General features: G+C 44.5%; 1 protein-coding gene across 2 annotated transcripts in view; it reads right to left on the bottom strand.

The window, feature by feature from the left end:
* The window catches only part of LOC121149123 (treslin-like), a 38498-nt gene extending 16672 nt beyond the window's left edge, over positions 1 to 21826 (bottom strand). Inside the window, exons 1-11 of one of the 2 annotated variants that reach the window (XM_040969578.1) lie at positions 21161 to 21826; positions 17301 to 17569; positions 15614 to 15839; positions 13477 to 13711; positions 11574 to 11703; positions 7466 to 7599; positions 5304 to 5522; positions 1646 to 1797; positions 571 to 671; positions 237 to 330; positions 69 to 148 (exon numbers count right to left, since the gene is read on the bottom strand). In XM_040969578.1, coding sequence (XP_040825512.1) covers positions 69 to 148; positions 237 to 330; positions 571 to 671; positions 1646 to 1797; positions 5304 to 5522; positions 7466 to 7599; positions 11574 to 11703; positions 13477 to 13711; positions 15614 to 15839; positions 17301 to 17569; positions 21161 to 21826 — 2306 coding nt within the window. Of the gene's footprint in view, positions 1 to 68; positions 149 to 236; positions 331 to 570; positions 672 to 1645; positions 1798 to 5303; positions 5523 to 7465; positions 7600 to 11573; positions 11704 to 13476; positions 13712 to 15613; positions 15853 to 17300; positions 17570 to 21160 lie in introns of both variants that reach the window. The other variant, XM_040969577.1, reaches the window with a different exon arrangement.
* Between the last annotated feature and the right edge of the window lie 5078 nt (positions 21827 to 26904).

Here is a 26904-nt window from a genome sequence, read left to right as displayed (position 1 = left end):
GGCTCAGACAACAGCATAGGCAACTCACAAGGAAACACAACTTTAAAGTTAGTAGCCATCAAACTTACAATCTCAAAATTTCCTCCAGAAAGTTGGCTAAGTATGCAGAGTCCTCCGTGAGATACAACAAGCGCAGCAGGTCTGTCACCTGATGGATGGTTGAGAGAATTACCGCATGCCCTCCGCAGGGAGCCCCAGGCGCCAAGCCCTGTCCCAGGCACTGGGCAGCATCCTACCTCCTCCTCCATGTACTCCACGTCCTCAAGATTCTCACATATGGAAGGGCACTGCACACACAGCTCTAAACGAAGGAACACCTGGAGCTGGCACCTGCAGAGGGAAGAAAAATACTTGAGCGTAACTACTATGAATGACCCCCAGCTCCTTCCTTACATGAGCATCTATTTACATAAAAAGAACTAGAACTACTGTTTTCTCTAAATATCCATCTGATGATCAGGTGGGATTACAAAGACTCAGTAATAGCCGCTCAACTTTAAACTGAAACGAGTAAATCTCAACGCTCTAGTTTGAGATGGCATTTAAAAAGTTAGGAAGGCAGGAACTTACTCTCTGACTTTTGCTTCCTTATCCAGCTTTTTCCCTACATTCTGTCGAAGACTTTTGCTGGTTTTCAAGAAGTTACTTTTTACTAGATTCAGACAGTTTACCTGGAAATACAAAATTACAACAGAAGAATAAATTACTTGCTATTTCTAATTTCTTTTACATTTGAATAATGCCCTAAAAGAGGGGAAGTATATTACAACTTTGCTTATTTTTTCATTTCAATGATAAATACTGAAGTGATAATTCTTTTAGATCTTTAAAAATATTTGACCGTAAGTAGGAATGGATACAGCAAACCTTTAGATTTGAACTATCTTAAATGGATGGTTCCAGAGCTGGTGTTGTGAAGCAGTGGGTTAGGCTGCCTGCCTGTGATGCCAGCATCCCATAAAGGCATCGATTTGAGTCCTAGTTGCTCTACTTCAGATCCAGCTCCCTGGTCCCTGCTTAGGCCTGGGAAAGAAGTGGAAGATGGCCCAAGTGTATGGTCCTTTGCATCCATGTGGGGGCCCAGAAGGAGCTCCTGGCTCCCGGTTTTGGCCTGGTCCAGCCCTAGCTGTTGCAGGCAGTGAACCAGTGAATCAAAAAATCTCTTTCTCTATCTCTTTGTATGTGCTCTACCCTTCAGGGGAAAAAAAATTAAAAAGGAAGGTCCACAAAGTAGTGACTACTATGTTCCCCGTAGAGAAGAGCCCTGCTTTGCCACTAAGCCTGAACAGTGGTGCCCAGAGGATCCCATGGCTGAGGACCAGGGAGGTTTCTCAAAGGACAGATGGCCAGCCTCAACCTGGGATTCACTTCAACTCATCTGGAGGAGGCCAGCATCAATGTTTAAAACCGATGTTCCAGGTGAATTTAAATTGCAGCTAAGAAAAAAATCTTGCAGCTCAAATGAGGAAAATAGCTTTCCTTAGGAGAAAAAGACATGTAACCAGCTCTACTCATATCATTTCTTCAACTTCTTCCCTTCCAGGTTCTGGATTCCTGCATGACATAAGGTGTAAGAGACAATGCCAACACACGTGAATGGAAACACTTCCACATCTGTAAGAGGCAGAAACTTCTAGACTCTTACTTCTAAGTCCTTGGTGCCTTTGGACTTAAGGAACTCCTTAATGATGGAGATTATGTTTCGAGCACATGACCACAATGTGCTTTCTTCTGTGGCCACAGTCTTTTGGTAGTTTTCATGTATGTAAGTCAGTAGCTCATCCTCAGTTTTAAAATCTGTGGGGGAAAAAAAAGGCAAAATTGAAGCCCTTGCACTCTTTGTACCAGTGGTTCCGACGAGTGGAGATTTTTGCCTCCTGAGCCACATCTGACTGTGTTTGGACTGTGCCCAGCTAGTGGTGGGGAGCGGGGGCAGTTACTAGCACCTACCGTGTAGAGGCCAGAGAAGCTGCATATCCGATAGAGTGTGGGACAACCCAGAACACCACACAAATAAAAGGGGAAAAGGAAATACACTGGATACAAGGTAGAAACCCATGAGAAAAAAAAAAAAAGATGATTCTAGACACAGGCTTTCCTTCCTTTCCAACAATTAACTCAAGGTGGTGTTACAGATCTACATGTGAAAAGCAAACCCATGGGCCCAGTGCAGTAGCCTAGTGGCTAAAGTCCTTGCCTAGCATGTGCCAGGATCCCATATGGGCACTGGTTTATTTCCCAGCAGCCCCACTTCCCATCCAGCTCCTTGCTTGTGGCCTGGGAAGGCAAACCAGGATTACCCAAAGTCTTGGGACCCTGCAACAACATGGGAGACCTGGAAGAAGCTCCTGATTCCTGGCTTCAGATCAGCTCAACTCCTGCTGTTGTGCCACTTGGGGAGTGAACCAGCAGATGGAAGATCTTCCTCTCTGCCTCTCCTATCTATATATCTGACTTTCCAATAAAAATAAATAAATCTAAAAAAAAAAAAAAAAAAAAACAGAAAAGAAAGAGAAAACCCAGGGATCAGAACTACGGCACAACAAATTACGCCAGTTTGTAGCAGTGAATTCCTTTTGCTCCATTTTCTTATCAGCTTTTGATTGACAGTGTTTTGCGTTTTATCCATTCTAATTAAGTCTGTGGTAGTTTCTCATTGTTTTAATTTGCAATTTTCTCATGATTTATACAGTTGAATACATTATATTTGTATGTCTTTGAGTCTGTCTGTTCAGGTCCTTTGCCCATTGTTTTAAAAAAATGATTTATTTATTTGAAAATCAAGAATGGGGAGAGGTAGGAAAGGGAGAAAAAAAGAGAGAAAGGAGGGGGAGAGGAGGGAGCTGAAGAGAGGGGAAAGGAGGGGAAGGGAAGGGAAGGGAGGGGAGGGGGAGGAAAAGGAGGGGAAGGGAGGGGAGGAAAGATCCTTCCATTTGCTGGTTCACTCCCCTGCACCTAAGCCAGTTGCCTTGAGCTCCATCCCTTCCACACAAACACTTGCATGTGCAGGCTCACAGTAGTTTTATTCATAAACATCACATATTTGCATAAGTAACTGGATCAATTAGCTGTGGTTCATTCAGTCAATGGAATAGAGCTACCCGAGAGGGAAGTTAAAACATGTATCACTAAGTGAAAGAAGCCAATCTGAGATTCCATCTACGGAATTTTCTGAATAAAGTAAAAACATGGAGACAGTAAAAAAAGATCAGTTGCTCCCAAGGGTGGGGCTGTGCAGGGAAGAACAAGGCAGAGCACAGAGAATTTTTTTATTTTTAAGGCAATGAAAATCCTGTGTGCTACACAAGGGTAGGTGCATGTCAGAACAACAGTGTGTCCAACACCAAGCACAAACCTCATATGAGCTCTGGCCTCCAGACAAAGTGCCACCTAGGCCACAGTGCTGAGAGGGGGTAGTGGGAAGTCAAGGTAGAGCTGAACCCTTTCTCCTGTGACTGATTTTGTGGTGAAGCCAAAACTACCCTAAACAAATAAATCTATGTTAAAACATTAAGGGTAACCACCCGTGGAAAAGAAAAACCAACTACGGTCAAAACCTATCAGAAGGACAAAAGAATAAAGGAAACTTGAATAATCCCAGAAAATATCAAAGAACAAATAAATAAGTAAAAGAAGCATGATAAATGGAAAGCAAAAAAATACACTAGAAATACACTAAAAAAATACATCCAAACTAGCCAGTAATCATAACAACTGTGCAGTTACTTATGAAACAAACCTGCTGGTTAATAAAAATTCTCAGGTTGGACTTTAAAGCCTGGAAGAACTACAAGGGAACTTAGACAAATATATGTGGAGAACAACTAATACAATCATTTCAGTTATAAATAAAAGACAAAAATTACTAAAAATGTTGAACATTCAAACATTAATGACCTAATATTGAATAATTAGCGGATACGTATTACTTTCAACTACCTGTGGAATATGAAAACGACCACATATTAGGCCAGACTTCAGCAAAGAATCAATATCTTACACAGTCCAAAATATCAAAAGCTAATTATGAAATAATTTTTCAAAGTTAAGGGGTTGGCACTGTGGCATATGGGAAAGCAGGGGAAGATGATCGAGTGCTTGGGCCCTGCACTCACACGGGAGACCTGGAAGAAGCTCCTGGCTTTGGAGTGCTGCAGCCCAGCCACTGCAGCCATGTAGGGAGTGAATCAGAGGATGGAAGATCTCAATCTCTTGCTCTTTTTGTAACTCTTTAAAATATATAAAATAAATCTTGAAAAAAATAATTTTCTTTAAAGAGACTGAACAATTAAAGAAAAAGGGCAAAAAAGGGCACAAATAAACAATGCTAGAAATAAAAATAGCAGAAACTGAAAATACTAGTAAGACACAATGCCAAGCTTCATTTCTTCCATAAAAATACCTAGTCAGCCAAAAAATACATATATGTGTATACATATATATACATATGTATATATATAGTCATTCAATCACCAGCTGTTGAAAAGATTATCCTCTATCTATGAGTTACTGGGGTGTCCATCAAAAATTACTTCAGCACTGGTGCATGGTCACTGCTGCACAGGATCTAGTTTAGAAGTTACAGGAAAACCACCTCCTCTGCTGCACTGCTCCACCTGCTATTCTCTGCACATGCGTCACCTGTGTCTCACCTACATCATTCATCAGCTCATTAGAGATGCTCTGCTCACACATGCCAATGACCCACTGTGGATCTAGAATTCCACAGGGAAGGAACCTTTGCAGGGGCAAAGTCTGGAATTCTCAGAACTCAAAGGTGGCATCATACAAACCTTGCCAACGTTTATAAGCAAGGTTCATGTTCAACCCACAGGACTGGCATCGGCACTGAATTCAGCATATACACTAACAATGATAACATACTGCAGTTGAATCTGTTGGGAGAGAGGCGGGGAGAAAAAAGCAACCAGGAAAACAAAAATCGCCCAACTAAGTTCTTCTTCCTACTTTGTCCCAGCCCTAAATCATTCAACCTTTTTCCTCTCTCCCTCCACTCACAAACGTAGCCTTAATCCTTGTCCTACAGCCCTTCCTCTTCATGTATCTTTACTCTTTACTATCATGTAACGCACAAATCTCCTCTTTTAGATGCGTAGTTCTTATAAATACTACTTCTGTAAGATCAGTTTCATCTCTACAATTAAATCCTAAATCTAAGACTAGGATACTTCAGAGCATGAGACAGATATCCAAAATATCAATTAAGGGACATGATCAGACACATTTAAAAACACGAAGAGCATAAAAGAGCAAACAGCACAATGTACAGAAGGGAGGCATACCTTTCGGTTTAGAGCTTCTTAAAGTCCTTCCTCGGTCTTCCAGTTTATCTGCTGCTTTTCCACCGCTTACCCTTGGGACTCCCTTGTCCCCAGGCACTTCTGGGCTGTCATCCGGGTGTAACTTCTGAGCCTTCACATTGAGCCTGGCAACATTCACCATCTTCAAGGAACGGCACATGGCGTTCATCTTCTGCCTCACTGGAGTGCGAGGAACACCGCCTGCCACACAGCATCAAGGGAGGAAAAGTCCATCAATGCCGCTCCTGAGGAACCACGAACTCCTGCAGCTCAAACCACAGGGAAAGACCAGTGGAGGACATCCCTTCAGACTTCTTTGGTTCGGTGGTTCTTGCAGAGCTTTCTCCCCAAGACCCATTGAGATAGAACCTCTTTCTTTAAACAGGGTTTAGGAACTAAGCATCTCAATGTAATGATTTTTTTTTTCCTGTAAGGCAAATGCCTAAAGATTCATTCTGAGGCCACTGAAGCTTCTCTGAACGGTAACTTTTGGAATCTGCATCAAAGGGCAGTTTTCATACCCTTTGATATAATTTGTTCCTATAAACCTACCTTAAAAAAAATGAATATCAAAAATTTTTACATGATGAACACTGTAGTATTACTTATTATCGTCACGACTACAAAACCAGCAGCCAGCATTGTGGTGCCATGAGCTAGGCTGCCAGCTGCAATGCCTGTATCCCATCCAGCTTTAAGTAACAGCTGCTCAGCTCAGATCCAGCTCCCTGCTAAAGTACCAATACCTAGAACGGTAGCAGAGTGTTCCTACCATTCAATTAAGAGGCCCTGAGGAAGCTCTGGGCTCCAGGCTTCAGCTTGGCCCAGACCTGGCTGCTATAGCTACTTGGGAAGTAAATTAGTGGTTTATTCTCTCTCTACCACCTCTCCACTCCCTACCCCAGCCAATCTTCAAATAAATAAATAAATCTTAAATAACAAAAATCAAATGTGGGGAACCTAAATGTTCAACAAAGTAAAAATTATGTAAATTTTGTTACACAATAAGCTGCAATAATTACAAAGTAACAGATGAACAAACATGTATAATACAAAGTTGTAACATATTCTTGCTATAACTAAAAAAGAAAGTGTTTTATTCATGGGTGATCTGCAATTTTCTTCAAATCTGAAATAAAAGCATTTTCTTGTCTTCATTTAGTTATCATTTCACCCTCACTTTAGGGACTGTCAATATTTAAATTGAACCTGGTGCAATAGCTCATTGACTCTTACAAAAGCTGGGATCCCATATGGGTGCCGGTTCATTTCCCAGCTGCTCCATATCTGCATCCAGTTCCCTGCTTGTGGCCTGGAAAGGCAGTATAAGATGGCCCAAAGCCTTGGTACCCTGCACCTGCATGGGATATCCAGAAGAAGCTCCTGGTGTCTGGCTTTGGATCAGCTCAGTTCAGGCTGTTGCTGCTACTTGGGGAGTGAACCACACTCTCCTCTCTGTAAATCTTCCTTTCCAATAAAAATAATAAAATAAATATTAAAAAAAATTGTTTCAAATTTATTTTCATTTTATTTGAAGGACAGAAAATGAGACAGAGATCTTCCAGCCCACAACAGCCATGGCTGGGCAAGGCTGAACACAGGAGCGGAATCTCCCACATAAGTGGTAGGCCTTCTAAGGTGTGCATCTGCAGTTAGCTATAAAGAACAGAAGAATTGGGATCCAGCTCCAGGTACGATGTGATATGGGTTCAGGCACCACAAGTGGCAGCCTAACTACTGTGCCAAACAGCTGCCCCAGATGTCAATCTTCTAAAACATATAATCTCATAAAACCCAGGCCTGGCGCAGTAGCCTAGTGGCTAAAGTCCTTGCACACACCAGGATCCCATGAGCACCAATTCATTTCCCAGCTGCTCCACTTTCCATCCAGCTCCCTGCCTGTGGCCTGGGAAAGCAGTAGAGGATGGCCCAGGAGCTTGGGACCCTGCACCCATGTGGGAGATCGAGAAGTTGTTTCTGGCTATGGATCAACTCAACATGAGCCATTGTGGCTGCTTTGGGAGTGAACCAATGAATGGAAGATCTTTCTCTCTGTATTTTCTTCTCTCTTCATATCTGCCTTTCTAATCAAAATAAATAAATTTAAAAAAAAGAGAGAGACAGACAGGACTTTGGGTGCATACGTTTCTTTCTGTCGTCCTGATTAGCTGTGGCAGATTCTTCACGGCGTTTCCTCTGGTAGACCTCCGAGAGGCCCCGGGTTAATTCACTCTCAGTTTTGGAAGATTCTTTATTAGCTGAGGCAGCTTGTAACAACCTGTAAAATCAAGATACTTGGCTTAAACCAGAGTTTTAATTTTTCAAAATTTTAAGATAAAACAAAGCAGCAGTAGAAAAAAGAAAACACCATCCTTTTAAAAACCTACCTAAAGATGTCCCCACAAGATGCCCAACAAAATAATTTTTCTTTTTCGGGAAGGAAAGTGTCCCTACTCGCACTGATTCGCAAAGCCACGCTGTTCACAAGACTGTGAGCCTTGGCATTCACTACTGCCTTCTTCCCAGCTACGGGGATGGATGCATCTTGCAATGACTGTAACAGTTTCACAGCTATTCTGTTCTTACTTTAAAACACACCAAATTACAATGTGAAACAGTATAATAGGAAATGAACAAATATGGGATTGGTAATAGGATTAAGTTAATAATGATTAAGTCACTCAATGCTTCCCCCCCCCCCCCCCATATTAGCCACTAAGGAAATCATGAAAGCAGCACGACATGAAAAGCACATTGTTTATCTTTTATTATCTGATTAGGAAACAGGAGGAAGCTCCGATGACATGGGCTGAGCAGATCTCACAGGTGAGAACAGCACCGGGGCCGACAGTCGCAAACCTGCACCATGCTATTGCAGATTCGGTCTCCCTGACTGCTGGCACTTGCCACAAGGGTGGGGAGTTTTGACTTTTTCTGTTCATGTTTAAAAACATGAACCTTTCAGAAAAAGTATGGAAAGCAATATGAGTAAGACAAGCATGTACCTCTTAGCAAGATAAAATATTTGCTAATTTTTGCTGATCTGCTTCAGCCTTTTAATGAACTGTCTCATTACAGACACAGCTAAAACTTTAGCCCATCTTTCCCACCCCTTCCTCCCAATGTTCTGGAATCACGAACAAAACAAAATGTCATGAATTTCACATAAATGATGATACAATTTTGTCTGCCCTGCACATGTTTATTTTCTATATGTATAGAGAAGTAGCTCTAGGTTATTCCTTTCTAATAATGAATGTATCATTATTAGATTGCACAGTGTTTTACTGATCCATTTTGCTTCTGAAGCTCCATGAGTCCTTCTCATAATTAATGACCAGCAACAAATATTCAAGTAACTTCCCTTGTGTCTGAATCTCCTTGGTAGATAATGCTAGAAGACAAACTGCTGAGTTCACAGTACGTGAAGATTCTGTTTTGTAAAATGTTAAAACTCCTCGGATCGGCTCAGCTCTGGCTATTGTAGTCACCTGGGGAGTGAATCAGTGGATGGAAGATCTTCCTCTGCTCTCCTCGGTAAATCTGCCTTTCCAATAAAAATTAATAATCATAGAAAAAAAAAAACCTCTCATTCACAGTTCTCATGCCCTTGTTATCTTCATGTTGAGTAATTTCTGACTGATGTGTATGACACAGAATCTAGTTTTCCTTATTTCCAATTTCAATCTGCCTGAATTGAGCTTCTTTTCAAATGACTGACCCAACAAATCTGTTCATGAGTGAATTGCTTATTCACATCCTTTGCCCAGTTTTCAGCTGGAGTACTTTTCTTTCTTTTTTTTTTTTTAAAGGTTTTTTTATTTTTATTGGGAAGTCAGATTTACAAAGACAAGGAGAAACAGAAAAATCTTTGTGGCCACAATGGCCGAAGCTGAGCTGATCTCCCGCTCAGGCGCAGGGTCCCAAACCTCTGGACCATCCTCCACTGCTTTCCCAAGCCGCAAGCAGGCAGCTGGAAGGGAAGTGCAACAGCCAGGATATGAACTGACACCCATCTAAGATTCTAGTGCATGCAAGGTGAGGTCTTTAGCCACTAGGCTACTGTGCTGGGCCTAGCAGATTTTTTTTTTATTGGAAAGGCAGATATACAGAGGAGAGACAGAGAGGAAGATCTTCCGTCCATTGACTCACTCCCCAGGCGGCGGCAACGGCTGGAGATGAGCCAATCTGAAGCCAGGAGCCTCTTCCAGGTCTCCCATACAGGTGCAGGGTCCAAAGGCTTTGGGCCGTCCTCAACTGCTTTCCCGGGCCACAGGCAGGGAGCTGGAAGGGAAGCGGGGCTGCCAGGATTAGAACCGGCGCCCATATGGGATCCCGGGCGTGCAAGGCGAGAACCTTAACCACTGCGCCATTGCGGCAGGCCCTTGGGCCTAGTAGATTGCTTTTCTTCATAAATTCTTAGGAGGTCCATACTAATTGGACACTTTGCTATGTATATGCTTACAGCTACCTCAGTATAGCATTTGTCCTTGTACTTTAACACAAAAATTTTAAAAATTCACTATTGTAAAATCTTTTCCTTTATGGTTTCAGTTTTTTGCCTTAAATAAGAAATCCATACTTCTCTTGATATTCTCCTAGATATTTTTTCTTCTAATATTACTAACATTATGTTTCTCACATTTACTCTATTGATCAATTAGAAACTGACTTAAGAAAGCACTTCAAAAAGTTTATGGGGGCCTGGTGGTGTGGCCTAGCAGCTAAAGTCCTCACCCTGAACGCACCAGGATCCCATTTAGGCACCGGTTCTAATCCCGGCTGCTCCACTTCCCATCCAGCTCCCTGCCTGTGGCCTGGGAAAGCAGTGAAGGACAAAGCTTTGGGACCCTGCACCCGTGTGGGAGACCCAGAAGTTCCTGGTTCCCGCCTTCGGATCGGTGCAGCACCGGCTGTTGCGCTCACTTGGGGAGTGAATCATTGGGCGGAAGATCTTCCTCTATCTCTCCTCCTCTCTGTACATCTGACTTTGTAATAAAAAATAAATAAATCTTAAAAAAAAGGGTTTATGGGAAAATAGAATAAAAAGTTTTACTTTTATGCAAAAATTCTTAAGCCCATGCATGTGCAGTCTTCAAAAACTCAAGGAACTGCATTATATTATGAAAAACTACGGAAGTGTCTAAAAAATTTTTGAATCAAAATAAATTCACCTTTGGCTGCCTTTCTAGGTACATTAGCAGGCAGCTGGGAGTGGAGCCAGCATCCTGATAGAGGAATGCTCACACAGCATTCTCTATCATAGGTGGTAGCCTAATCTGTTGCACTAAAATGCCAGCCACACACACTGCTTTATTTATGACAAATGCTGATATCTCACTGGCGGATGTGCATCTATTTTAATGTTGGATCCTTTATCTATAACATATTTGTGATGTCTATTTGTAGAAACTTTAATAACTAGTTGCTAACACAAATTACATCCTTCTATGAATTATAATTTCCAATTGTATGTTTACAGAATAACTGAATCTTCTATCAAGACAATCATATTGCTTTCAAATATCAGTATTTATATTTCATGAAAACAAAGATTTTTAAAACATGGGCCAGATTTGTGCACCAAACACAAAACACTGAAATTAAATGAAGAGATATACCATGTTCATGGATCAGAGGCCTCAATTTTCCCAAATTTATCTATGACTCAATCTACGCTCAGTTAAAATTCCAAAGGCTTTTTTGTGGAAACTGAGGCTAACTCTGGAAAGACAAAAGATCAAGAATGACCAAGGAAATCTGAAATAGTTGAGAAATTTACCCTGACTTAGATTCACTATAAAGACACAGAATGTGGTTTTGGTGTAAAGGCATATTTAACAGAGGTGGTATTTGTACTGGACACTGTATAGAAAAGGAATTGCACGGGGCCCGGCTCAGTAGTCTAGTAGCTAAAGCCCTTGCTTTTTTGCACGTGCAGGAATCCATATAAACACCGGTTCTAATCCGGCAGCTCCACTTCCCATCCAGCTCCCTGCTTGTGGCCTGGGAAAGCAGCAGAGGATGGCCCAAGGCCTTGGGACCCTGCACCCGCATGAGAGAGCTTCCTGGATTCGGATTGGCTCAGCTATGGCTGTTGCAGCCACTTGGTGAGTGAATCAACAGATAGAAGATCTTTTTCTCTGTCTCTCCTCCTCTCTGTATATCTGACTTTGCAATAAAAAAAATTATAGGCAGATTGCTGAAAATTAATTTTAATAAACACTATTTAGAGAAACAGAAAACTCTTACCAGAATGATTCCATCAAAGTTGAACTGGCACCACTGGTGTTTGAGAAAGGAAACCAGTTTTCCACAATGGTGGGATTCCAGACAGTGGTACGGCCAAGCTCCTGCAGGGCCCACTCTGGAGCAGGAGGAGCTGCAGGAACACAGGAACAGCAGGGAAGGTAACATTAGAACCAGAGCAGCTAAATCCCAGTGCTCATGCTCCCCTGCACTGAGTTTCCTTCCAAACATGCAAATAAGACCGTTAAAACAACCTGCCTTTGGGACTAGTATAAGGTGCAGTGCCTTAAGGCAGCTATAGTATCAGCATGTCATATGAGTACCTGTTCAGTTCTGCTCCCTGTTGATGCATCTACGAAAGCAGAAGATGGGCCAAGGATTTGAGTTCCTGTATCCATGTGGGAGACCCAAAAGAGGCCCTGGACTTAGATTTCTACCCACTGTAGCCATTTGCGGAGTGAACTGGCAGACAGCAGACCTCTCTATCACTCATGTCTCTCTCTCCCTAATTCTACCTTTCAAATACATAAATAAACCTTAAAAATTTCTTTAAAAGAAAGCAACCATTTATGTGTACCACAAACTCTTACAGGGCTAGGTTGTCTACGAAAAATGTTTCTGAATGACATGCAAACACAATTTTAAGTTTTTCTGTTCTTGGTTTTCTGTTCCCCTCATCTTATTTTTGATTACTCCTCTGAATAGGTCAAAAAATATATTTTTTCCACATCTATATCCTTTTAAAGTGGCTTTAGCAGAGCCAGCATTATTGGCATGTTGATTAAGCTGCCACTTCCACTTCTGGCATCCATATCAGCACTGATTCCAGTCCTTGCTGCTCCACTTCCTAACCAGCTCCCTGATAATGCACCTGGGACAGCAGAAGACGGTCCAGGTGCTCCTGACTTCAACCTGGCCCAGTGCTGGATGATGTGGCCATTTGGGGAGAGAAGCAGCAGGTGTAAGATTTATCTGCCTTTGCTTCTCTCTTTGTAACTCTGCCTTTCAAATAAATAATCTTTTAGAATAAATAATGTATTAACATAAGAGCAACTAAAACTGCAAAACAAAGCTTTTCTGCTGCATTGAGGATTTCAAATAAGAAACTAGCAAAATTAGGTTTACTGTGGTGCAAAAAGTGTTGAAACCCATGTCTTATCTTTTTTTCTTGTATATTTTTTTAAATGTAAAATTTTATTTTTATTTTGACAATCTTTACATAGTTAATTAGGGTAAGCAGGTTCAAGGGCTACAGGAAAGTGGATAATACTAGTATGTTTTCCATATTGTTATCTTCATGTTTAAGGGGGGGTATTAAGGGAGAAGGCCCACCCAATTTCCCACCCTCCCCAGGTCCCGGATGTAGGGCATGCTCTGAGGTTCTTGCTAGAACCTCTTTTTTCCTTTTTGAAAGATTTATTTGTATTGGAAAGTCAGATTTACAAAGAACTGAGGCGATCTGGAGCCAGGAGCTTCTTCTGTGTCTCCCACATGAGTGCAGCATCCTAAGGCTTTGGGACATCCTCTATCGCTTTGCCAGGCCACAAGCAGGGAGCTGGATAGGATGTGGAGCAGCTGGGACACAAATCGACACCCATATGGTATCCCAGCGCACATGAGGCGAGCACTTTAGCCACTGCACCAGACCCATGCATTGCCTCTTTATATTGTCCATGAACTTTCTGAAAGCTCCTTATGTATTAGAAACCATCTTTTACCTTTCTGGTTTCATAGGAGTACAATGCATGATTTCAACACCTTTTGCATTTAAACTGAAGTAGCTTGATTTTGTATGTCCAGTAACATTGAGCTTCTATAAGTGCATGGTGAAAAAACAAGTTCTGATGTTGCAGAAAATTGCAAACCACCCAGACTATGCTGGCTACTTTTGAGCTTTTGAGCTTACCAGAAGGAGCAGGATCAACTAGTGAATGATCAACCTGATTCAGTATATCATCCACAACATCTGAGAAAAGGGAAGTTGTATCATGGGTGCCCTGGGCCACAGCTGTTGGGAAAGAAGGACTCTGAAATACAGCCTCCTCAGTGCGAAACACGATGAGAACTGTAGTACTGGTAGACAGCGGGGAAATAACTCCAGTGACTGGGGGCCAACCTTCCCCAGGGTCCACGGTGACAACCTACATAAAAAGAACTAATTAGTTGGGTGTTGTTGCAAATATGTTATAAAAATGTAACTTAGTAAAAGAATCATTTCCTCAATGATTATTAAAATAGACAGGAAGAGACTTGATGACTAGTAGAGGCAGAAAAGAACCTACTATTTATATAGTTCCATTCACCTAGTCTTTCAACTCATAAATAAGGAAAATCTACCGTTTATGATTATTATACCCTTACATAGATACATCAAGGCTAAATGAAGAAGTACCAGTTTGTCACCCAGGGAGTAAGGGGAGATTCAAGCTTGTCTCACTGCAAAACCCATGTAAGTCGGGCTGCATTGTGGCTCAGAAGGCTAAAACGCTGCCTGCGATGCTGCCATCCCATATCAGCATCCTAGTTCAAGTCCCGGCTCTTCTGTTTCTGATCCAACAATCAATGGCCTAGGTAGAAGACAGCCCAATGACCTGACCCCTGCCACCCGCATAGGAGACCAGGGAAAAGTTCCTGGCTCTTGAATTGAGCATAGCTTAGATCTAGCTGCTATGGTCACATATAGAGTGAAGCGTGTAGATGAAAGATCTCCTTGCTGGACTCGGCATAGTGGCCTAGCAGCTAAAATCCTCGCCTTGAATGCAATGGGATCCCATACGGGTGCAGATTCTGATCCCAGTGGCCCAGATTCCCATACAGCAACTTGCTTGTGGCCTGGGAAAGCAGCTGAGGACGGCCTAAAGCTTTGGGACCCTGCACCCACATGGGGGACAAGGAAGAGGCTGCAGGCTCCTGGTTTTGGATTGGCATAGCTCCAGTCATTGCAGTTGCTTGAGGAGTGAGTCATCAGATGAAGATCTTCCTCTCTGTATATCTGACTTTTCAATAAAAATACATGAATAAATCTTAAAGAAAAATTCATGCAAGCAATCACAAGGCAACCCTATCATCTAAGGAATTCACCCAGAAGATACAGTGGGCAAAAGAGCTGAGGTCTAATGTAGACTGTCTGCCTCCAAGTCCAGCACTCTTCATCAGTGCACAACGCTTAGAGCGGTAACTGCTCAGCAACCACTACATTCTTCTCTAGACTGCTTCCCAATGTCATCCAGGAAATAGATGCCTCCTGAGATTAGAGGAACAAGCAAGGTAAAGAATCTGTTGGTGGTTTAAAAAGCAGCCAATTTTTAATTTTTAATTTATTTTACAAATTTTGCAAAACTTATTTGAAAGGCAGATAAATAGCGACAGAAGAGAGTTCATCTGCTGTTTCACTTCCAGCTGCTCACACAGCTAGAGCTGGGCCAGGCGGAGGCCAGGAGCCAGAGACTCAGTGTGGCTATCCCCCACATGGGTGGCAGAGATCCAAGTCCTTGGGGCATCACCTGCTGCTTCCCAGGTTGTGCATGAACAGAACGCTAGACGGGAAGCAGAGTGAGGGTCTGCACCTAGGTTCTCCAATACAGGATGTGGGCAGCTTAAACGCTGAGCCCTATACCCACCCCAACCATAACCTTTAACAGTAAACAGTTATGTTAATTATTGTTGAATTACATTGGGGACCATTATTATATCTAACTTTATGATATAGTGATTATCCTTTAAATACTTAGGTAAAAGTAATAAATATATAATAGCATTTTTAAAATAATAAAAATTCTCCATCACTTCAGTACTTAGTATACTTATCCCATTTGGCCGACTGCCTTTCTCTATGTGACTATAACGTAATTGGATTTAGAGTTAATGCAATTTTATAAATGGTTCTTTACTAATGGGTTTTATTAAAATGACACTACAATGCAGACATTTGTAAAACGGCATCAGCTTTACAGAAAGGATATTACACTGGGTCCTGAGGTACTCCCTGGCACTTAGGGCACGCACTGTCTCACTGTATCAGTGTGACAATGGAGAACACTCACCAGATGCAGCTCCTCGGCTGTCAGCCTGCTCACCAGCTGCTGAAACAGCCTCGGGGTGGACTTGTGCTCCTCTGGGCTCTGTAACATCCAGCTATCAGTACCCAAAGTGCTGCTTGCTGGGAGGGACCACTGGGCCACCGAACCTTGCACAAAAATTCTCACTGGTGTTTGAAAATGTCTCTGATGCATTGCCAAGGGCTCCAGGGTGACGGTCCATGTTGCTTGACTCTCTTGGCCTGCTAGAAATAAAGTATACTAGATCTAAACAATACCATGAATGCTGGGCCTAGTATAATGGCTCAGTGGCTAAATCCTCACCTAGCAATAAGCAGGATCCCATATGGGTGACAATTCATGTCCCAGCTGCTTCACTTTCCCATCCAGCTCCCTGCTTGTGGCCTGGGAAAGCAGTACAGGACAGCCCAAAACCTCAGGAACCTGCACCCATGTGGGAAATCCTGGCTTCAGATCAGATCAGCTCAGCTCTAGCCACTGCAGCCACTTGGGGAGTGAATCAGCAGACAGAAGATCTTTCTGTCTCTCCTTCTCTCTGTAAATCTGCCTTTACAATAAAAATAAATAAATCCTGAATGCTAAAAAATAAAGTGAGTTTGCCAGTTGAGGTACCATTATTGTCTCCTAGTTCACACTTCTGCACTTACTCTACTGCCAACATTGCTAGCAAAAGCTACCCAGTTTTATTGGAAAAGCCATACACAAACAGGACTTTAAAAAGGCAAGATGTGTTTTCAGAACTTCACGAACTATAACTTAGGAATAAGTAAGCAATCACTACCACTTAGAAGAAAGCATCATTTCTTACACCCATCAAACACAGTCAATGAGGTTAATTTCTGAAGACTGTATGAAGGTCTCCATCCCAGCCTCCTGCCAGTGCAGGCCTTGGAAGGCAGCAGTGACAGATGACGGAGCTGAATTCCTGCCACCCACACGGGAGATCTGGACTGCAGCCCCTGTTTCGGAGCGGCCCAGCCCCCGCTGCCATGAACAGCAGATGGGAGTGCTGTTTCTCGTTGACTATCTCACTCTCTCGAGACATAACAACTAAAAAATTTCCCTTGAAAACCCCTACAACTGCATACACTTCGCAGCATTGTTGTATAGAAACATCCCTACACAGTGCTATTTCTGTGATTATATATATGTATATAGGTATACAATGTGTTCAGAAACATATATAACTCAGAAATGAGTCACCAAAATGGTGAGTCATAAAGTGAAGCAAATTTGTGACGCCTTCTACACTGGCTTTTCCTAGTCTCAAACACCGTTTTTGATTTCTGCAGATGAATGTATTTTCTCTCTAAGTCAGTCAGTGTTTCTCTAGGTCTTCACTCTATCAATCTCTTTGCTGATACAAAGGAATTCTAACCACCCCCGTGCCTGGGTACCTGAACAACATGAGCCCTGACGGGACAGCTGGGCAACCCTTGGCAATCTCCCACTAGCTCTGTGTGTGCACGTGCTCGCAGTCGCACTGGACAGAGCTCACTCCTTCCTGTGAGAGCTCTGCCTGTGCACTGACATCTTTTCACTCTCTCCATGATAAACAGCAGATGAGTGCCCACGCTGTAGGGAATGCTTAGGAAGTTTAAAGTATGGAGCTACCACAAAGGAAGGAATATACCTGGAATACAGAGAGAGCAATAGTAACAACTCAAATAGCATTTGTTTACCTTCCACAGGGAGAAACAACGTTCCCTTCATCCGTGGGAATGAGGCTTCGTACTCGGGAGAATTGTACAGCAGGTGGTTCAAAGTGGCCTCTGCTGGCAGGGTGGAGATCCAGGGAGAGAGGTGAGGTTCCTTTGACAGTACCTCCCCAGCTTTAGGAAGATCCCAGCTGAATGTCTCAGACAGCAGGACAGTGCCTCCCCCGTGATGGAGCAGCTCACGCACGGTCCAGTACCCAAAGTGGTCTGGGCATTTCCACAGCTAAAATAAAAACAACCTCAGGTTACTGAAAATTAGATGGCAATAATTACAGGAAATCAGGAAAAAGTAAAGTTGGCAAGCACATGAAAGGGTTGGGGCACACAATTAATGTATTTATTGAACCAATCACAAATAACAGTCAGCATCCAGGTAGCATTTGATTAATGAAAAAACTACTTCACTTATATTTTTTTTTGTCAAGAAATAGAAGTGATGCAAGCCATGTTGTAAAGCATGAAATGTTCACATCCAAAGAAGCACAAACTATCACATATTAATACAAATAATTCTGCTACCCACGGTAACATGACAAATGGCAGGAGTACCTATCTAGACAGTGACTTGCCACCACAGGTCTACTCAAGGACCAAATGACTCTTATATTTCCTATTTTAACTGGAACCTTCTCACCTCCAAGGCTGTCTCCTGCCTCCAGCACAGAAGTGACTCCTCAGCATAAACATAAACCTCTCACAACTGAACCCCCAGGCACATTCTCTTCTAATTCTCTCACCTATCTTATTTGCTGTTCCCTGCACATGTAACATTTCATAATATTCCAGTGTTCTCACTGCTTCTATTCATGTTTCTGTGCCTCCCCTTGCCCTTCTACCAGGTGAATGCTCATTACACTACTGTAGCTCAAACCCTACTTTGTACAAGTCCTAACTGCTTCACACACATCTCACTCTTAAGTCAACGGGGATTCAGCCAATTGCTGTTGAGCAACCTCTATGTGACATAGTCCCTGTTTTCTAGGATCTTAAAAGTTGGAACTAAAGTGAGTGAAACAGCAATAACATGAAATATTTAGCAGTACCACAACAATATTCAGGCAACACGGGAATATGAAGATCACATATGGAATGTCATTTTGTTGGCAGGTAACTGTAAACTACTGCCATGTGAATGTGAGCCATTAAAACTACAGGTCTTCAAGGTCGTCCAGGTCACTGGTAACTTTCCATTACATTCAAGTTCTAAGACCCACAGAAAACTGCCCACCATTCACAGCAAGGGAATGACAGACTAGTCCAACAACCCAGGACAGTCTTGGCCAATGCTTTTAAAATTCTGGTTCTTATCCTGACGGACTTTTGAGCAGATCATGGTTAGCATTTGTTTTTAAAATGGAAATATTAAATATTACAACACAAAAGAAAATATTAAGCAAAGGCAAAAAGAAAAAAAAAAAGAGGGGAGATGGTTAGTGCGTTGGCTTAAGGGGCTAATTCTCCATCTGTAAGCACTGGCATCCCATACAGGTGCCACTTTGTGTCCCAGCTGACATCTGCTCCATTTCCCATTTAGCTCCCTACTTATGATCTGGAAAAGCAGCAGAGGGTGGCTCAAGGCCTTGGGATCCTGTACCTACACAGGAGACCTGGAAGAAGCTTGCCTCTTGGCTTCTGATCAGTTCAGCTCCAGCCATTGTGGCCATTTAGGGAATGAATCAGAAGATGAAGGTTCTTTCTGTTTCTCTTCTCTCTGTAATTGTCTTTGAAATGAAAATACATCTTTGAAAAATAAAGAAAAAAAGGGTCTGGCGTGGTGGCCTAGTGGCTAAAGTCCTTGCCTTGAACAAGCTGGGATTCCAGATGGGCGCCAGTTCTAATCCCGGCAGCCCCACCTCCCATCCAGCTCCCTGATTGTGACCTGGGAAAGCAGTTGAGGACAGCCCAAAGCTTTGGGACCCTGCACCCATGTGGGAAACCTGGAAGAGGCTCCTTGGCTCCTGGCTTTGGATCAGCACAGCACTGGCCATTGCGGTCACTTGGGGAGTGAATCATCAGATGGAAGATCTTCCTCTCTGTCTCTCCTCCTCTCTGTATATCTTTCCAATAAAAATAAATAAATCTTTAAAGATAATAATAAAGAAAAAAGCAGATGCACAAAACTGTGTCAGAGGTTTCCCACCTCCTATTTGGAAATGTGAATTAAGATTTGAGTACAGGCTCTGTTTCTCTCAGTTCAATTCCCCAGACTGTGAGTTCATGTCCCAAGGGCAGGCTCTAAGTGTTTGTCCTGACAGTGAGGTTGGCCAGAGGCTCTCGAGTAGGAAAAAACAGATCTTCAACAGAAGACAATTCCAGAAAAATCTGAGGTCATCTGAGGGGCATTTTCTTGGAGGAAACAGCAGCAGATCCACCCCTCACACAGTGATGACGTCAAGTCAGGCCTGGAAGCGATTACAGAAAGATCCCACAAGCTTTAAAGACACAGTCATTTGAAAGGCAAAGTGACGAAGGCGGATAAACAGATCTTCTGTCATCTCATTCCCCAGATGCCCACGGCAGCTGCTGCAGGGCCAGGCCACAGGCAGAAACCAGAACTCCATCTGCACTTCCCAAGTTAGTGGCCCAAGAGCTTAGACCACGACCTCATGCCTCCTGGGGTGGATCAGGGGTAGAGTAGCAGGGACTTGCCAGCACTCCAATATGGGACGGAAATGGCTCATACAGCACCTAAGCCCCACAGTGCGCAGCCCTACCTGCTTAGCTTAATGTTATTCCAAAATAAATAAATAAATCTCCAAGCCCCATATGCTATGACTTATTTCTAACTGGTATTTGATAGTTCCAGGATAAAGTCTTTCCTGTGATTTGTTATCAGTTACCCCAAATCAAGTGTTCAATTGTTTCATACTATATGCAGCATTTAATTTGCCACCTTAACAAATTTTCATTTCTAGGATTCCATTTTCCCTATCAAGTGTTTATCTGACTTTTTTTTTTTCTTGACAAACCACACTATCTTACTTTGGAATGTAATGTGTTTCCTGGACTTTGTATAGGAAAAACTGCGGGAAATTATAACACTGTATCATGAAAGCCCTTGCTTATTTTGCATCTGTAATCAGACTTTGTAACCAGCTCCCTTTAGATAGACAACTGTATCCACTGCCTATGGTGACCAAGTGGAACCCCATCTCCCACCTGGCTGAATCGGTTTCCAGACCACTTGCACGGGTGCGAACAAAGCCACACTTAGTGCCCTGAGCCCGAGATGGGCTCTCTAACCTCCCACCTCCTCCCTGGTCCTAAAGACTCAGCACAAACACACTTACTTCACGTTCAGCTCAAATCCACACAGCCGTTCCCTTTACCCAAAACGTTCCTTTCCTTTCTCCAATCATCCACTTCTCTGCTCAAAAAGGCCTTCCCTGAACACCACTCTAGACAAGTCACCTCATTCTACTTCCTTTGCTTTTCAACAGCTTTATTTTCTTCAGAAATCGTTTATTTTCTCATCCAGTTTTCTTCAGAGCACGATTTGAAATATTAGCACTTATTTGTCTATGTATTTACTCTATTAACCTCCTCTGCTTAATGTAAGAGTACTTCAAAAAAAAAAAGTATGGGAAACACCACTGCAAGACTGGCTTAGTTTGGCACTAAAAAGTTTTGAAAGGCACAGCATTCGTTTCACAGTAAGAATTTCACGAAGTTCTTGAAGATCCTGCAAGGCGTGGATTTCACAATTTTTTCTGCACCAAAATAAACTTAGTTTTGAGGTCAAGACCCCCCCCCCCACCCTGCGTCCCTGTGTGCGGGGTCGGCCGTCCGCCCCGAGCCCACCACCACGCCGTACCTCCGGGCCCTCGGTGGTGTCCACCCAGTACAGCGTGATCTTCCGGGCGATCAGGACCTCCTGGACCCTGCGGGGCAGCAGCCTGTCCGTCAGCTGTCGCGGGCCGGGGGCCTCGCTGCCGCCCACGAACTGCAGCAGCTCGCGGCGCGAGTGCGGGCAGGGCGCCAGCAGGAAGACGGCGTTCCCGCGGCCCCCGAGCAGCGCGGCCGCCGCCGCCCCCGCCGCCCCGCGCGGCTCGCCCTCCACGTCCAGCAGCCTGCGGCCGCTGCTCCGCAGCACGGGCTTGGTGGGCGACGTGATCTCGGGCCGCTCCCACTCGTCCTCCAGCAGCGCCTCCAGCAGCGCGCCGTGCGTGTGGCTGGCCCTGGGCGCCGGGCCCGGCAGGTGGGCACCGCCGCCGCGGCCGCGCTCCCCGAGCCGGGCCTCCAGCTCCTCCTCAAAGACCTGCCACGAGCGGACGCCCAGCTCGCGGAAGCCGCGGCCGCGGGACGGCCGGCTCCGCGCCCCCTGCGAGTCGAAGAACTTGAAGGCCCAGTGGACCCTGGCCAGGCCGAAGCGGCAGCTGAGGTAAGTGAGCAGGCGCAGGGCGGCACGCCGGACGCGGCCGGGACGCTCCGCGCCGCCCGCGGTGTCCAGCAGCAGCATGACTTTGTGGCAGCAGGCCATGCCGGCCGCGCCGGGGATGCCGCCCGCGCCGCCTTCCTCTCAGCCCGGCGCCCCTTGAGGGAAGCGGACGCCTTCCCGGCCTCCCCGACGAGCCCCCGGTCCAAAGACTCCCGCGCTTGCCCCGAGTTGCTGCTATTGGCGGAGCGAGTTCCCAAGGCCACTTTCTATTGGCTGTCGGCCTTACGTAAAGTACGGGAACACTTCCATTTTTGAAGTCTATTGGGGAGGCAGTGCTTGAGAGCCTCAGTTTGATTGGTGGAAGTCGTGACTGTGGGCGGGGGAGAGAAACTTAACGCTGATTGGCCCAAGCCTTCATTTTAAAATTTAAAGGGGCGGTTCTCAGAGGGCGTGTTGCCGGCAGAGGCCGGCCTTGGTGCGCTAGTGCGCAGGCGCGGGAGCGGGCCACCGGAGGGGGCGAGCGGGTTTCCAAAAACTAGACTTTTGGTGTCAGAAAGTAATTTGGCTTAACTGGAGCCGAACCGATTCGAACCTTTTCTTGACGGTTTAAGGAATTATATCCGATGGCGAATGCTCCGGTTTTCTGTCAATGTAAGGACCGATTTCAAGTCGGACGTTCCTTCCCTTCACCCTGTTGAATTCTAGGTGTCTGAGGAAGGTAGCAGGTGCAGTTCCGACTGTACTTATTTAACCTTAGGAAATTTGGAAGCAGTTCGGGAGTAGTTAAATGAGGTTATGGCGTAACTCCGAGGGGAACCATAGTGGTAGTTTTTGTCTTTAATGTCAGACTCGACCAAGATTCCATAAAGAACTTAAGGTAAATTCTCTGAAATTTTATCCTTGTACATATTTTTAAACTGTTCATGGTGAAGATAATACTGTGTCTAGGAAAGTGTGATTATCCAGGGTGATGGCTAAAAAATGTTCTTATGCTTTTAATTTTTAAAATTTTTGCAATTCGTTGTTACTTTAACAATCTGTGGGAAACATAGCAAGTAACAAGTATCTTGGACCTGATACAGTAGCCTAGTGGCCAAAGTCCTCGCCTTGAATATGCTGGGATCCCTTATAGGCACGGGTTCGTATCCCAGCTGCTCTACTTTAATCCAGCTCCCTGCTTGTGGCCTGGGAAAGCAGTTGAGGATGGCCCAAAGCCTTGGGACCTTGCACTCATGTAGGAGACGCAAAGAGGCTCCTTGGCTCCTGGCTTCAGGTCAGCACAGCTCTGGCCATTACAGCCACTTTGGGAGTAAACCAGCAGATGGAAGATCTTTCTCTCTGTCTCTCCTTCTCTCTGTAGATCTGACTTTCCAATAAAAATTAAATAAATCCTTAAAAATATATATCAGCTTAAAAATTAGCCTGCTCTAAGGGCCTGCTTTGTGGCACAGCAAATAAAGCCACCACTTACAGAGCCAGCATGCCATATGGGCCCTGGTCCATGTCCCTGCTGTTCCACTTCCAGCCCAGCTCTGTAATGATGGCCTAGAAACGCAGTGGTAGACAGTCCCAAGTGCTCAGTCCAAAGTGCTCGGGCCCCTGCAACCACGTGGGAGACCCAGATGAAGCTCCAGCTTTGTCCTGGTCCATCACTGTGGCAGCCGCATGTGAAATGAACCAGCGCATGGAAGATCCCTTTCTGTAACTTTCAAAATGAATACATCTGTTGTGTTTCATTCATACAACAGTTATCTTGTCGGGGCAAAACAGACAAAAAATCCTCCCCTGAGGGTCTGCATTTTAGTAGGGAGAGCAGCAATAAGCAAGATAAACAGGTAGAAGACATTATAGATGGGGATGGGACTAAGGAGAGTGCTGTGAGGACAGTCACAAGAGAGGGAGTGAAAGGAGCTCCCAGGTGGGCGACTTTCCCACACAGGTAGTTTTTGTTTGTTTGTTTGTTTAAAAGATTTATTTATTTTTATTGCAAAGTCAGATATATACAGAGAGGAGGAGAGACAGAGAGGAAGACCTTCCATCTGATGATTCACTCCCCAAGTGACCACAGCAGCCAGTGCTGTGCCGATCCAAAGCCAGGAGCCCAGATCCTCTTCTGGGTCTCCCATGCAGGTGCATGGTCCCTAGCCTTTGGGCTGTCCTTGACTGTTTTCCAGGACACAACCAGGGAGCTGGATGGGAAGTGGGGCTGCTGGGATTAGAACCGGTGCTCATATGGATCCTGGAGTGTTGAAGGTGAGGACTTTAGCTAGGTCACAACACTGGACCCTTGTTTCGTTTCTAAATTGACTTGGAAGGCAGAGTTATAGAGGGACAGAGAGCTTCCCTCTGCTAGTTCACTCCCCAAATGGTGCAAGGCCAAGGCTGGGCCAGGCCAAAGCCCGGAGCCAAGAGCTTCTTCCGGATCCCCAATGTGGGTACAGGGTTTCAAGGCCTTGGGCCACCTTTGGCTGTTTTCCCAGGCCACAGACAGGGAGTTGGATGGGAAGTGAACAGCCAAGGCACAAACTGCGCTCATATGGGATCCCAGCATATTCAAGGTGAGGTTTTAGCCACTAGGCTACCATAGTCTCTCTCTTTCTCTCTTCCTCTTTTTTTTTTTTTTTTTAAGATTTATTTTTGTTGGAAAGGCAGATATACAGAAAGGAGGAGAGATAGATCTTCCATCCAGTGAATCACTCCTGAAGCAGCCACATTGGCCAAGCTGAGCTGATCTGAAGCCCAAGGTCTCTTAAGGAGTTGCTGGCTCCTGGTTTCAGTCTAGCCCAGTTTCAGATGTTGTCATGTTTCATTACATTAAAGACTCTGTCAGTTTCCATCGTCTTCTCTGTCTCTTTTCTTTTGAAACAAACAAATCCGGTTTAAAAAGAAAAAAAAAAAAAAGCACATTATATTTGGTGGCTGGTGTTTTGGCTTTGTTAACCTGCTCCACCTGTGGGGCTGACATCCCATATGGCCACCAGTTCAAGTCCTGGCTGCTCTACTGTTTAAACTAAGGGAAAAAAAAATTCCCCTAGGAACTCCAGGATCACACACAGCTGGTAAGACCCCAAGTGTCCTCCCCACAGGCTCTTGTCATTGTTTGTCCAAGGGTGCAGGATCCCAGCTGTCTTCCACCTGGTAAATGAGAGTGTTCAGCTTACCCAGTCCCTATGTGACATGTTGGTTAGTAACATGGGATAGTTGTTTCTTTCTTTAACTTTTGCTTTTACTTATAGACCAAGTTTTTAAAATTAAAAAAAAAATTATTGATTTGAAAGGCAGAGTTAAAGAGAGGGAGAAAAATTGAGAGCTTCCATCTATTGGTTCATTCCCCAAATGATCAACACAGCTGGGACTGGGACAGACTGAACCCAGGAACCTGGAACTCCATCTGGATCCTGTGGGCACTAAGGACCGGGTACTTAGACTATCTTCTCCTGCCTTCCCAGGCCCATTAGTAGGGAGCTGAATCAGAAATGAAAAAAACCAAGATGGGATGCTGGTATCGCAACATAGGCTGTGCAGCAACACTGGCCCCTAGTTGGTTTTTTTTTTTTTGATCTGTGAATATTCAAATGTGCTAAAACTATGTGTCAAAAGAATTATCCTTCCCTCTTTGATCTGCTTTTGCAGCTAATAAAACTCAGGGGTGGGTGTTTAGGTTGTAAACTGCCCCTTGGATGCCTGCATCTGATATCCAAGTGCCTGGGTTTGAGTCCCAGCCTCCTGCTAATGCAGACCCTGCGAGGCAGTGGTCACTGCTCAATGTGTTGGGTCCCTGCCACCTGGATGAGACCTACATTGAATTCTCATCCCCTGGCTTGGTCCTGGCCTGGGATACAGCAAGTCATGGCTTCTCCACCTTTTTCTATTTTTAAGATTTATTTATTTGAAAGGCAGAGTTTGTTGACAGAGACAGACAGAGCTGTTGTCCATCTGGTAGTTTGCTCCCCAAATGACAGCAACAGCTGGAGTTGTGGTCAGAAGCCCAGAAGCCAGGAGCTTCTGCTGGGTCTCCCACATGGGTATAGGGACTAAAGACATGGACAGTCCTCTGCTGCTTTCCCAGATGCATTAGCAGGGAGCTGGATTGAAAGAGGAGCTGCTAGGTTTCAAACTAGTATCTGTATGGGATGCCAGAATCGCAGGCATTAGCTTTAATCACTAAACCAGAAAGTGCGCACCCTGCTACACTTCCAATTTTTAAAAAGTCTGAGCAAAGGAGAAAAATTAGTTAAGCTTATTTGTGTGGTCTCTTGCTGGGTTTTTTGGTTCTAGCCCATTGATTTCTTATCTGTCCCTCCACCAATTCCATACAGTGTTGATTACTCATAAAGTAAATCTCCAAGTCAACTGTTATGGGGAGAATCAAGATGGCAGAGTAGGGTAAGGACATGTTTAAACAGACGGAGAAATATTAGCCAGTGTGAAGCAGAGAGGGCACATTCCAAGAAATAGGAGAGTACAAAACAACAGCAGAGGGGTACCTGGAGACTGACAGACTAAAGAAAGCAGCAGACACAACTGTATGGTGGTGCAGTGACTGATACTCCAGTGACATTCAGCTAACAGTGATCTGAACTCCACCGGCAACCGGAACTCCACCAGCAGCAAGGTGGGAAGGGTTGTTTATCGGGACCTCTGGAGGTGAACCCAGACAGGAACTGCCCGTCCTGCTGGTCTCTTTGATTTGGCCAGGGGCAGAGACAGAGCGACAGTTCCCAGACGAGTGGTGCAGGAACAGAGTGGATTTCACAGCCCAGTCGGCCTCCTAAGGCCAAAGAAGGTGCCATTTTGTTTAAGGAAACATAGGCTATGGGACAGGACTGCACATGCACTGGGCTGGGAGTGAACTCATTTCTGCCTCAGTGAACTGCAACAACGTGGCATCCTACAGGTTCCACCCAAGACAGGTCCGGGTAGCCCTCAGATCTGACAGCCAGCAGATCAAGAACTCTAGTAGTGGCATATCAGGTGCCGTTTTTTACAGTGTGGCAAAGAATTTAAGACTGCAGGGGACAACAGTGAGCTGCGCATGCACTGAGCTCAGCGAGAATTCATTGAGCTCAGTGAATTGCACTGGTCCCTCAGGAAAATAATACTGATTATGGCATTACATGGGTGAAAATAGGTCCATTTGGCCCTCAGACCTAACGGCCAACAGGTTCGGCAAGGTCAGC

Source organism: Ochotona curzoniae, unplaced genomic scaffold, assembly GCF_017591425.1.
Source record: "Ochotona curzoniae isolate NIBS_2020 unplaced genomic scaffold, NIBS_Ocur_1.0 scaffold_4701, whole genome shotgun sequence".
Lineage (NCBI taxonomy): Eukaryota > Metazoa > Chordata > Mammalia > Lagomorpha > Ochotonidae > Ochotona > Ochotona curzoniae.
Note: the sequence above shows the minus strand (reverse complement) of the source record. Positions and strands in the feature narration are given on the sequence as shown.